General features: G+C 47.4%; 1 protein-coding gene across 1 annotated transcript in view; it reads left to right on the plus strand.

Annotated features, from left to right (window-relative positions):
* Nucleotides 1-559: 559 nt before the first annotated feature.
* The window catches only part of c1qtnf4 (C1q and TNF related 4), a 59,073-nt gene continuing 46,505 nt past the window's right edge, over nt 560-13,127 (plus strand). Inside the window, exon 1 of the mRNA XM_085408119.1 lies at nt 560-695. Coding sequence (XP_085264245.1) covers nt 626-695 — 70 coding nt within the window. The 5' untranslated portion in view covers nt 560-625. The remainder of the gene's footprint in view (nt 696-13,127) is intronic.

Here is a 13,127-nt window from a genome sequence, read left to right on the forward strand (position 1 = left end):
GAGAGCATTACACGTATTCTCTGTGTGTCTCTTCATCCCACTACCCCCGCGCCTTACCCACCATCCTCCCAGAGGTGAGAAAATAACTCCCAACAAAGAAGCGGGAGGGAGGAAGTTGGCAGCGCTGTCGCCAAATAGCGAAGCCCAACGGTTGTTATGGCACGGAGACTCCTCCCCTCCCATTATCTGTGAACATACACACAAACACGCACACACCAGAAAACACAGGTGGGAACACATACACACGCATGCACACACACACAGACTAGGATCTAGGTTAACAGAGCATCATATCCGAGTGCATCTCTCCAGCACTGCAGTGGTACGCATTGCACCTCATCTAAAAGCTCTTTATCAAATTATAGCCTCCAATAGCAATATAGCCGTAGAATATATACATATATATGTACAAAGACAAGATGAGCAGCAGCAGGTTGATGGAAGGCACTGAAGTAGGGAGAAAAAGACAGATGGAGAAAACACAGTGAGTTACAGGGAAAAAAGAGCAAAAAGGGAAAGCCGGGAGGGTGGGAGAGCAGACTGCGAGAGAGAGAGAGAGAGAGAGAGAGAGAGAGAGAGAGAGAGAGAGAGAGAGTGAGGGGGGGAGGTTTATCCAGCAGCGCTGATGAGACAGAAGTTTCAGCTCTGTGCGTTGTACACGGCCAGGACAGAAGAGACCTTCCGCATACATACAGGTGAGACAGCTCACTTCTTCTTCCCCTCTGAAGCGCGGCTTGTAGCCTTTGTGCATGCTGAAACGTAATGCAGACATTCAGGTGCAACAGAGAATGCTAGGAACGCAGCCTAAGTTGTGAGTGTGCTGGCATTCATCGAGCGCATCACTCGGGGTTCAGCAGATGTCCCGAGAGACAAACAAGACAACCAGTCCAGAATGTGCTCTGATTTTTCTGATAAGTAATTTCCCAGATGAGCTCAAAAAGCAAAGGGGCAGCGTAAGTGTTGGTGTGATGTTAATGGATGCTTTAAGTGTTGCTTGCTGTGTAAGTGCTGGGAGAAAAGAGCTATACTGCCTTCAGTGCGCATTCAGCAGTCATGCCGCGTCTGAGCAGCATGCATTATTTATCTGCACTGATCTCCAGAAACAGTGACACCTCACAAAAGCAGAGGGTGTAATGCATATAATGTCTATATAATGTCACATGTGGCAGCTGGGCTGATATAATGCACTGTGGGAATGCGAGCAGAGGGACAACCTGCAGCTTGCATATGTTTAGCTGAGCTACAGTTGCTTTGTCTTGTTTGTAACATCTTGCCACGGTGGGTTGCAGTGTGGCAAAGACAGCATGCGTGGATATCCTATGGTTTATTTATCTGCCATTATCTGCGGCAGAGATACAGGAGAGCAGAAGGAGGCTGTGAATTAGGCTGAGGAGATGAGATCTCTCTTATCTTAAGATGGGTTTTCTGCACAAAGGCGGTTGACTCCTTTTGTCTGCAGATACAATATCTTAATCCGCATCAGTGTAACATACGGCTGCGGCGGGCTACAGATTGATCCTCGTGCTCAGTGTGTGTGCAGATTACACATTTGTCAGGGACATATGCTGGTGTTATTTACAGCATCTGTGTGTGTGTGTGTGTGTGTGTGTGTGCCTGCATCCAGCTGCTTCTGCCTTCTTTTATTGAGGAGCTCTTGATGTCGTGAGAGCAAACAAAGAAACCTAGAGTTATGAGATATAAAAATATACACACTGCCAGCGCAATAAATTGACAAGTAAAGAATTGTCTCAACCAAACACAGCCCGGAGGGAGGGAGCATCAAGCGGTTGAGGAAAGTTTCAAGCTTGTTGCTTTGCAGTAGATTGCAGCTGTAAATGGTGTCGTTTTACCTGTTGTACGGTTTTACCATACAGGCAGAGCCTTCAGTTTTCAGGCCCCTCTTCTCTGGAACCAGTTTCCTGTTTGGATTCAGGAGACAGACACTATCTCTACTTTTAAGATTATTCATTACTAAGATTATTCTCTCACCCCAGCATGTCACAGCAGATGGCCCCGCCCCTCCGTGAGCCTGGTTCTGCCGGAGGTTTCTTCCTGTTAAAAGGGAGTTTTTCCTTCCCACTGTTGCCAAAGTGCTTGCTCATAGGGGGTCATATGATTGTTGGGTTTTTCTCTGTATTTAGTTTTGTAGGATCTACCTTACCATATAAAGCGCCTTGAGACGACTGTTGTTGTGATTTGGTGCTATATAAATAAAATAAAATTGAATTGCTGTATTAAGTCGACCATCCTTTTGACATCATACACTCTATGCAGACGATAGATGTAGCCACATGACATTACGCACTGGTTTGTGGACTTTTTGCTTTTTGGCTGCTGCTTTATCTGTGTCATGATCATGAAACACAAAAGCATGTGTTTCTTAGGATGCTTAACAAAGAAGTAAAACCAGCAGCTTAACAAGTTCTTTGGCTTAAGCAACCAAGTTTTATTCAAGTGAGCCCTTTTTTTCATAATAAATACGAGCCTGTAGCATTTAGTGACAATAGCATATGAAGACTGTAGCTTGAGGCGACTGCATTTACGTACTTCTGAGGATGATGTTTGGGGTTTTAACAGACAGACTGAGATTAAAATAGTTGCAGCTACACAACCCTAAAGCTTCTGTAAATAACATTTAATCTTCTGCATTCCTGCACCAAACAGTCAGCCTGTCTTGTTCATTTGTGCTGACGACCTTGGATTGGAAATCAACTTGTTGCATGCAATATTGTTGCATATTCAACACTAACAGCGTGGTTTGTATGAGTGTGTGAGAGCGAAAAGGCCGGTAACCCCTCTCAAATATTCAAAAAGAAAAAGCTCGAATGCTTGAAAAACAGGGCAAAGATTTATTCAAGTTGAAGCCATGCTGTTCTCAGTCAGTCTCCTTTTTGTCATGCTTTAATTCTCATTTAGAAAGGGCTCACTCTGCTGCTCACTGCTCCAACTGTGACAGGTGCAGCTTTTCCCAAAGGAATGCCTTCTGATGGGAGCTTTAAAAAAAATCTATATCAATGCATTCTTTTTTTCTGGATTTCTCCTGACACATGAAGGGTATAGGAAAGAAAAACAGTGGTCCATCTTTTCATTGACCACATCTACACATAGTTCAGGCGTTCAGTGTTAAAAGGCACTGAAGGCATAAAGAGCCGATCACTACAGATCCAGATCCATCATGATGTTACTGAGGTGTGACTCACTTTAAAAAGAAAACAGCAGAAATGCAGTTTACTTGTACTCGTGCTAGAGAGTTTTCTTTGTTTTCTTTGTATTACTGTGGGGTCTTTACTTTACACCTTGAGAGAACTGTTGTTGTGATTTAGCATTAGATTGATAAATTGAAGTCAATCATTTGCAGAAAAATACTGTATTTATCAAAGCCAACATAAATTATACTTTTTTTGTTGTCCTTTAATCACAGTTTAAAATCTCATAATCACATATAATTTAATATTAATCACACAATTACTGAGCAGTAAGCATCACTATTTTTATCCTTGGAAAATAAAAACACTTAGATGAACCAGAGATCACAAAAATAGATAATGAGATACTTTCTGTGTTTTTGTGCTTAATGGTATTTAACTAAGACACCTGAGTGATGTATGAGCAACTAATTATGTGAGCAACCTTCTCCAAGTCATCTGGGGTAGCAGTGTTTGATCTTTGAAACATCACAGCAAACACAACATTTCAGTTTGGAAATAGTTTGTGCAAATCCAAGCTCAACCACGAGACATTGCTTTTTTTTATTTGTCATGAATTGAAGAGAACAGCTTTGGGGGACATTAAGGCCACCGTCACAAAGAGACCAGCTGGCAACCTGCTGTCAGCTTGTCAAGAATGAGGGAGGTTGCTTGGTGTCACTAGGTGAAATCAGTCACAAAGAAGTATTTGCCACTGTATTGAAAACCTCATTGTAATTGCTGTGGTTGCTAGCAGATTAGTATGGTCACGTGTAATTTATGAGAGAGTTGCCAACACGTGCAAACACTTGTTAACGATTTGGTAAGCAGCAGTGAAACGGGAAACAGAGACCAACCATCTGTAAAGAAAACACCTTTGAAAAGTGGTGGTTTCAACAGAAAGGCACACATTTTATTTTGAAGGTGAACGCTCTCCATTCCTGATTTAGATTTTTCAAATTTCACTACTTGTCTGTGGTTATTTGGCAATTTGCAGACAACTTGTCATCTTCTATACAAACTACAGGCAACCACAGCAATCCAAGGAGTCACGAGTCCCCTGTGTTATTGAGGCTTACCAGGCTATAGTGTGACATTACGGCTGCCAGCACCTTCCAAATAAAACTGAATGTGGAATATTTGCAAGAGCCACTTCAGTCACTGATTGCCCATCTGTAAGCACCAACCAGAATACTCAAAGCAGGTGGAGATCTGTTTGTTCAGAGCTTGCCAATCTTGAAAGCACAACATGCATCCCACGCAGGAAAAAGTAACTACTAAGCCAATTACACGAGATTTTGACCAACAGCAGGTGAGCATGTTGTGGAACAGTGGAAGTGTGAATGCAAAGCATGATGTGAGAAGCACACAAGGAAAAAAGAGAGAAGCACTCTGATTATTTTAAATCTCACACCTTTGGATCAGTGCAAGTTACAAATAAATCCCAAAATAAGCCCCAAGAAGAGGAAAGTGACAGTACTGCAGCAGAGGATGTCTTTGAGTTGTACCGCGTCATCATCTGACAATCCCTCTGTTGCTGCACTAATCTGTCTCCAGCAACATCCTGACGATATCTCTCTCACACACACACACACACACACACACACACACACACACACACACACACACACAGTTCACTCCACCCTGAACCCTTTCATACTTTCCCCGAAGCACAGTCCCCACCCCAAATGGAAAACAATCCATCTGTGGATTCTTCTGTTGTGATTATACAGGTTCACAATGCTTCAATGCTTTTGTTTCCTCACTTTCTCAGGCCATGGAAAAAGACTTTCGGACTGCCTCGAAGAGATTCTAGCAAACCATCAGGCAATTCAGGAGGGGAAAGCGGTGCTTTACCTGCACTGTGTATAGTGCGGGTGGAGTGCTGCTGACTTCGACTGAGAAAATTGTCAGGCGGTGGAAGAAAGGAATACACACCTCTATTGCGTGGAGATCAGGGGCAGTACCCCTGGATTGGCAGACCAGGGTGGTGGTTCCCATCTTTAAGAAAGGGGACCCGGTGTGTGTTCCAACTACAGGGGAATCACACTCCTCAGCCTCCCTGGGAAAGACTATGCCGGGGTGCTGGAAAGGAGAGTTTGTCTGCTAGTCGAAACCTCGGATTCAGGAGGAACAATGCGGTCTTCGTCCTGGTCGTGGAACACTGGATCAGCTCTTTATCCTCTCGAGGATACTTGAGGGGACATGGCCCAACCAGTCTACATGTGTTTTGTGGACTTGGAGAAGGCATTCGATCGTGTCCCTTGGGGTGTCCTGTCGGGGGTGCTCCAGGAGTATGGGGTGACTGGCCCATTGCTACGGGCCATTCAGTCCTTATACAACCGTTGCATAGCCGGCAATAAGTCGAACTTGTTCCTGGTGGGTCAGCCAGGGCAGCCCTTTATCACAGATTCTGTTCATAATTTGTATGGACAGAATTTCAAGGCGTAGCCAAGTGGCAGAAGGCTTTCACTTTGGTGGTCTCAGGATATCATCTCTGCTTTTCGCAGATGATGTGGTTCTGTTGGCTTCATCAGGTGATGGCCTCCAGCTCGCCTTGAATAGTTCGCAGCCGAGTGTGACGCAGCTGGAAATGAGAATCAGCACCTCCAAATCTGAGGCCATGGTCTTCAGGCGGAAAAGAGTGTAGTGCCCACTCCGGGTCAGGGACGAGACCCTGCCCCAAGTGAAGGAGTTTAAGTATCTCTGGGTCTTGTTTGCGAGTGATGGGAGAAGGGAGCGGGAGATCGACAGACGGATTGGTGCGGCGGCCACAGTGATGCGGATGCTGTACCGGTCTGTTGTGTTGAAGAGAGAGCTGAGAGTAAAAGCGAAGCTTTCAGTTGACCAGTCGATCTACGTCCCTACCCTCACCTATGGTCACGAGCTGTGGGTAGTGACCAAAAGAACGAGATCGCGAATAAAAGCGGCAGAAATGGGCTTCCTCCGATGGGTGGCCGGCCTCTCCCTTGGAGATAGGGTGAGAAGTTTGCCCATCCGGGAGGGGCTCAGAGTAGAGCTGCTGCTCCTCCACATCGAAAGGAGCCAGTTGAGGTGGTTCGGGCATCTGACAAGGAGGCCTCCAGGTATGTCCCACCATGAGGAGGCCCCGGGGCAGACCCAGGACATGCTGGAGAGATTACACCTCTCGGCTGGCCTGGGAACACCTTGGTGTCCCCCCGGATAAGCTGGAGGAGTTTGCTGAGGAGACGGAGGTCTGGGCTTCTCTGCTTTGGCTGCTGCCCCCGCGACCCGGCCCCGGATAAGCGGAAGAAAATGAAAGAAAGTATACTTTATTGATCCCCATGGGGAAAGTCCTCTCTGCATTTAACCCATTCACTCAGTGAAGCAGTGGGCAGCCATTGGGCACCCGGGGAGCAGTGTGTAGGGATGGTACTTTGCTCAGGGGTACCTCAGGGTAGCCGTTCAGTGGATTCGAACCACCAACCTTCCGATCATGGGGCCACCACTACCTACTGAGCTATCCCTGCCGCAGTGGATGGATAGATGGATGGGTGAAATAAGTTATCCCACACAGAACAGTGTGCATGCTGTCAAATGCAAGCTGTCTTTAGAACAACTTTCAGTCCAGTTTCCAGAAATTCAACAGTCAGCACAAGTAAACATGACTCACTGCATTGTGTTTGTTTATGACCATCAAGCATTACACAGTGAGCTACCAACGTACAATCATGCAGTAAATGATGGGATGGGAATGACGGGATGGGAATGACGGGAGTGAAAACTGGGTAAAGAGACACTGGTGCTGGTGCAGGTGTAGAGTCAGAAGGGTAAAACAAATAAACAGCAAGGACAGAAGCTGTAAATGGACTGGTTCTTAAGCAGAACTTTCCTCTCTGGTTAAGCACTCAAAGTGCTTCATTCAACTTGTCTTAGTCACATTCATACAAGCGCTTTTTTCCAACATCTAAGTGCTTTCTGTCTAACACTCACACACTCCAGTGAATGCATCAGGGGCAGCTCAGGGTTCAGAGTTTTGGTGAAGCATGCAGACTGAAGCAGCCAGGGATCAAAATACCAACCACCCAATTAGCAGATGACCTGCTGTGACCCTCAGCCACCCCAAACTGTGGTATGAGAAGAAGATTGATGCCCATCTACAAACTTTGTCAAACAGAAGTTCACAGACCAAATTTAGCACCACTTACTACAGGATAAAAACAAACTAGCAGCCACTGCTGGTTTTTACAGTGGCTCTTTAGGGACAGCACAGCTGCTCTTTCAGCTGGTGCGCCTCTTTTAGCCAACTGAAATATCTTTGTTCAAAATTTTAAAAATCTTAAGGAGACTTTTATTATCGCAACTCAGAAATACCAGGAAGGATATAGTCTGGGGTAAAAATAATTGTTTTCACAAGCAGAACAACTCATCTCTGTGCAGGTTGCCAAGAGATGAGTGGAAAAATTGAGTCACTAATCCAACTTAAGGTGGAAATAAGTGAGAGCATGGGCTGGTGCTAAATATAGTAAGCCCAGATGATTAATACTACTGACTTTGGATTCTTCGTCCATGAGGTTGAATTTCAATGTCACAAAGTTTACACAGCAGAATGAAGTGTGATCTCTTTATTGACCCGTGTTGTGGTATATAACCAAAGTGGTAGCTAAACGTGATGTGGACACCAAACTGACTGGACAAACACGACTCAGGATCAGCAGGTTCATCGCTTTCAGCGTGTTTAGAATTTAGTTCAAGAAATGCTTGCATAATCAATTCAATTCAATTTTATTTACACAGCACCAAATCAGAACAACAGTCACCTCAAGGCACTTTATATTGTAAGGTAGACCCTACAATAACACATGCAGAGAAAAACCCAACAATCATATGACCCCCTATGAGCAAGCACTTTGGCAACAGTGGGAAGGAAAAACTCCCTTTTAACAGGAAGAAACCTCTGGCAGAACCAGGCTCAGGGAGGGCGGGGCCATCTGCTGTGACTGCTGCAAGCTCACTAAGCCGCTAGCAAGTCTCTGGACTCTTCTGCTGCTTTCATTGTCCTTCAGTACACAGATGCATTTTCAGTTTGTAGAGAGGATGTGATCAGTCAGCACCGTGGATGTTTGATACACTCACTATTTAAGATACCATGGATTACACACCTCCGTTTATGATAGAAAGGGAACTGGATCAAAATCAAATAAGCATGACAAAGTTGGATATTTCTTAAGCATTAAACAAACGGACCAAAAATAAGTGGGTGGAGATTTCTAACTATATGCTTAGAAGTTCTTTGATTCTGAATATGTGTCCTGCTAGTCTTAGATCATTAAACCCGTCCTGGTGGGCTGGAAACATCCTCCTGTGCTAATTATTCACCTTCCTCACAAGACCATAACAGCTGACCACAAATTGCAGGATAGTTTGCGACGGGAAGTTTGTTGGTGTTTAAATCTTACTGAAATCTAAACCAGCTCCTTACCTGACTACCATCTGTTTCTTCAACCCCTGTAATCGCACATATAATGGGCCGAGGCAGCAGTCAGCTCACTCCCACTGCTGCTTCACTTGTACCTCGTATGTCACTGATGAATCGAACCTCGCCATGTTTTCTGGCAAGAAACTAGGCTGCTGCCACAGCTGATATTCTCCTTGCTTTCTCTCTCTATTCCTTCTCTCTTTCTGTTTCTTTAGCAGGTGAATTGACAGGATTGAGAGAGCAGTGTTTCTGCTTTGGGTTTTCTTTGTACTCAGACACTGGCAGGAAAAAGAAGACACTTACAGGATGGATTAGAGTTCATAGAAATTGATCTCTTCTGTTGTTTGCTAGGGCTGACAAGCTTGGCTTACACCTCCAACTCTTTTTTTCTCTTTCATATTGGATCTGTCAGTTCTCTCTCTTTGTCTTTCCATCTTTCTTTCCATCCCTGCCATGCATCCCATCCCCAGGCTGGTCCGTGTGTCTACAGTTGAGCAGGCAGCTGACAGCTTGGTGACAAGTGCTGAAGAAGGGAGGAGGAAAAGCAGTGAAGGGAAGGAGGGAGGGAGAAGGATTAATGAGAGGGGCAGAAGCAGTAGAGGTCTGCCACTGCACCTCCAGATAACAACCCCCCAATTCTCTTTGATATGAGGCCCAGGTCGCCAGGCTGCTCCATCAGGCTGCTCCATCAGTTTGTATTTTTGAGGAAGGGTTGGGCTCTTATTATACCTTCCTCCCTTTATTTTCTTCGTGTATTTTAAAAGGGAGGAAAAGAGGAACCAGTGTAGGGTGGTGCCAAACCTCCGAAGAATAAAAAGCCAAAAGTAGAACTGAAAAAAACACCTTTGGGAAAGGACAAAAGGAAAGAAACTGGTTATCCACCCAAAGCACGTTCCCCCTGCTGTGCTGATAAATACAGGATGGTGTACAAGAGGAACTGCATGATGTCTCAGCAGTGAGAGGTTGGCAAATACAACATGGGAAATGTCTAAACAACTCGACTACTAAATCAAAACTTTAATACAACAGATACAGACACACTGAGACTTGATATATATATTTGGCAATTACACTCCGATGATCCATCATGGGAGAACTGAATCCCAGCACTGATAGGCTTTAGGACACCTCCCCGGAGTCTGAGGCTTAGATGGAGCTATGACTGAGGTATCTGTGAGTTCGAGATGGGGGGAACGAATGAGTCTGAAAGGGACAATAATGGACACTTAAACCAAACAACGGGAGGCTCATTGGGTCAAAGAAGGTAGAAGGAAGATGATAGGACAAGAGTAATGATGTCAGACAACGTGAGAATTGATATATAAACATGTTTCTACACATGATATAGAAACATGTATAAATCATAGGTTTTAAAAGATGGATGTAACTTCTGGTTCTAAGAAGATTTAGGTACCTTAATCTTAATCTTTAGGAACCTATTCCTAATTAATACCTTAATCCTACAGTCCTTCCAGTGACCAGCAGGGGCAGCTCCTCATCCCAATCCTCTTGATGCAAAAAGAGTCTGATTGTATAGAAGTCTATGGGGAAGCGTCTCTAATGCTAACTTATCTATGACTTCAGTCAAGATTTTAATTGTGAGTTTGTGGTCTCTGTTCTTAGTTTCAAGTCTCATTTAATATGATATGATGTTCATTTTGTAATTTTTCCTCATTTATAATAATAAATTAAACACTAAACATGGAGTGATTTGGAGTGTGTGTCACAGTCTGGCGAGAGCAGACTGTATGTATTGTGAAGAGTGGACCCAAAATGCAGACACCAAGGAACTTGGATCAAAACTTGAGTAACAAAAAGCGAGCCGTTTAATGAGGCTGGCAGAAAAGGTACAAATAACGGGCAAGGCAAACAGAAATAAAACTAACATTAACCTAAACTGGGAGAACTAAACAAACAACATGAAAAAACCTGGACATGAAACCTAGAAACATGGCATGGAGAACATGGCGTGAACAACAGACGACCTGACAATCACACACTGAAAACAGAGGACTTAAATACACAGGAGGTGATTAGGGGAAGTGGAGACACATGAGGAAACAGCTGGCACACATGAACATAATGACGTCACAGTGGGAGAGTAAAACTGAACATGATGAACACAGAACACCAGACCTCTTCACAATAAAACAGGAAACATAATGAGACATAGACATGACAACCCGAACTTGACAACGTAAGACACAGACATGAAACGCATGAAGAGCAGGGGGGATTTAACATGGTTGGAAACACGAGGGGAAAATAATAACTAGAAACACTTAGGCATAATAATACAAACTTGATAACAAATGACACGCAGCATGAAACACGAAGGTTGAGGGGAAACTTAAATACAGGGGAAGAAAACACAAGGAGTCTAATAACCAAATGAACTTAGATAACCTAATGAACAAAATAAACTCAAACTTAAAACGCTGGGTCAAAAGACCCAGGATCATGACAGAGCCCCCCCTTCAAGGGCGGATTCCAGACGCCCAAAACCATGAACAAAGAAAAGAAGCAGCAAGAAAACAAACACGAAACAAAAACAACACAACCCACCCAGGGCGGGCGGTGGGGGCCCAGGATGGAGGGCCAGAAACAAAACAAAGAAACCGAAGCACTCAGTCCAAACACAAGGGCTTAAGAGTCCGAGACCCTGTTTCAGGAGGGCGACCATGATCTTGGCAGAAAAGGAGTTCATGGCACAGTAGTTCAGGTGGCCGACCTGGAGGCCGATGGCACAGTAGTCCATGGTCGAACAGTTCCGGGGGCCGTCCGTGCGGACGGCAATGGTGGCGACATGGAAACCGTTCAGGGGGCCGACCGTGCGGAAGGCGGCGGCGGCGCCCAAGTGTCAGGCGTACCGGCCGAGGCTTGGAGGGCACAGGACCAGGCGAGGCCGAAGACTCTGACGAGGCCGGACCAGGCGAGGCCGAAGACTCTGACGAGGCCGGACCAGGCGAGGCCGAAGACTCTGACGAGGCCGGACCAGGCGAGGCCGAAGAGGCTGGAGCTGCGGCTGACGAAGCACAGGCTGGAGCTGCGGCTGACGAAGCACAGGCTGGAGCTGCGGCTGACGAAGCACAGGCTGGAGCTGCGGCTGACGAAGCACAGGCTGGAGCTGCGGCTGACGAAGCACAGGCTGGAGCTGCGGCTGACGAAGCACAGGCTGGAGCTGCGGCTGACGAAGCACAGGCTGGAGCTGCGGCTGACGAAGCACAGGCTGGAGCTGCGGCTGACGAAGCACAGGCTGGAGCTGCGGCTGACGAAGCACAGGCTGGAGCTGCGGCTGACGAAGCACAGGCTGGAGCTGCGGCTGACGAAGCACAGGCTGGAGCTGCGGCTGACGAAGCACAGGCTGGAGCTGCGGCTGACGAAGCACAGGCTGGAGCTGCGGCTGACGAAGCACAGGCTGGAGCTGCGGCTGACGAAGCACAGGCTGGAGCTGCGGCTGACGAAGCACAGGCTGGAGCTGCGGCTGACGAAGCACAGGCTGGAGCTGCGGCTGACGAAGCACAGGCTGGAGCTGCGGCTGACGAAGCACAGGCTGGAGCTGCGGCTGACGAAGCACAGGCTGGAGCTGCGGCTGACGAAGCACAGGCTGGAGCTGCGGCTGACGAAGCACAGGCTGGAGCTGCGGCTGACGAAGCACAGGCTGGAGCTGCGGCTGACGAAGCACAGGCTGGAGCTGCGGCTGACGAAGCACAGGCTGGAGCTGCGGCTGACGAAGCACAGGCTGGAGCTGCGGCTGACGAAGCACAGGCTGGAGCTGCGGCTGACGAAGCACAGGCTGGAGCTGCGGCTGACGAAGCAGAGGCAGAACCAGGTAACAGTGAGGCAGCCACAGGTGGTGAAGCAGAAGGTGGCCAGACGGGCTCCTCAGGCCCTCCAGCTGACGAAGCATGAGGCTGAACGGGCTCCTCGGGCCCGCCAGCAGACGTGGCGTGAGGCTGGACGGGCTCCTCGGGCCCGCCAGCAGACGTGGCGTGAGGCTGGACGGGCTCCTCGGGCCCGCCAGCAGACGTGGCGTGAGGCTGGACGGGCTCCTCGGGCCCGCCAGCAGACGTGGCGTGAGGCTGGACGGGCTCCTCGGGCCCGCCAGCAGACGTGGCGTGAGGCTGGACATGGCGAGGCTGATGTGGTTCTCCCGAACCTTCAGCAGACGAGACATGAAGCTGGCTGGGTTCTCCCGAACCTCCAGCAGACGAGACATGAAGCTGGCTGGATTCTTCTGAACCTCCAGCAGACGAGACATGAGGCTGGCTGGATTCTCCTGAACCTCCAGCAAACGAAACATGAGGCTGGCTGGGTTCTCCTGAACCTTCAGCAGATGAAGCATGAAGCTGGCTGGGTTCTCCTGAACCTCCAGCAAATGAAGCATGAAGCTGGCTGGGTTCTCCTGAACCTCCAGCAGACGAAACATGAGGCCGGACGGGCTCCCCGGGCCCTCCGGCTGACACTGAAATTGGCTGCACCAGCTGTACCTCCGTCTCCGG

This window comes from Rhamphochromis longiceps, linkage group LG1, assembly GCF_057381845.1.
Source record: "Rhamphochromis longiceps isolate RC_006_pf linkage group LG1, R_longiceps_female_GT1.1, whole genome shotgun sequence".
In the NCBI taxonomy this organism is placed as follows: domain Eukaryota; kingdom Metazoa; phylum Chordata; class Actinopteri; order Cichliformes; family Cichlidae; genus Rhamphochromis; species Rhamphochromis longiceps.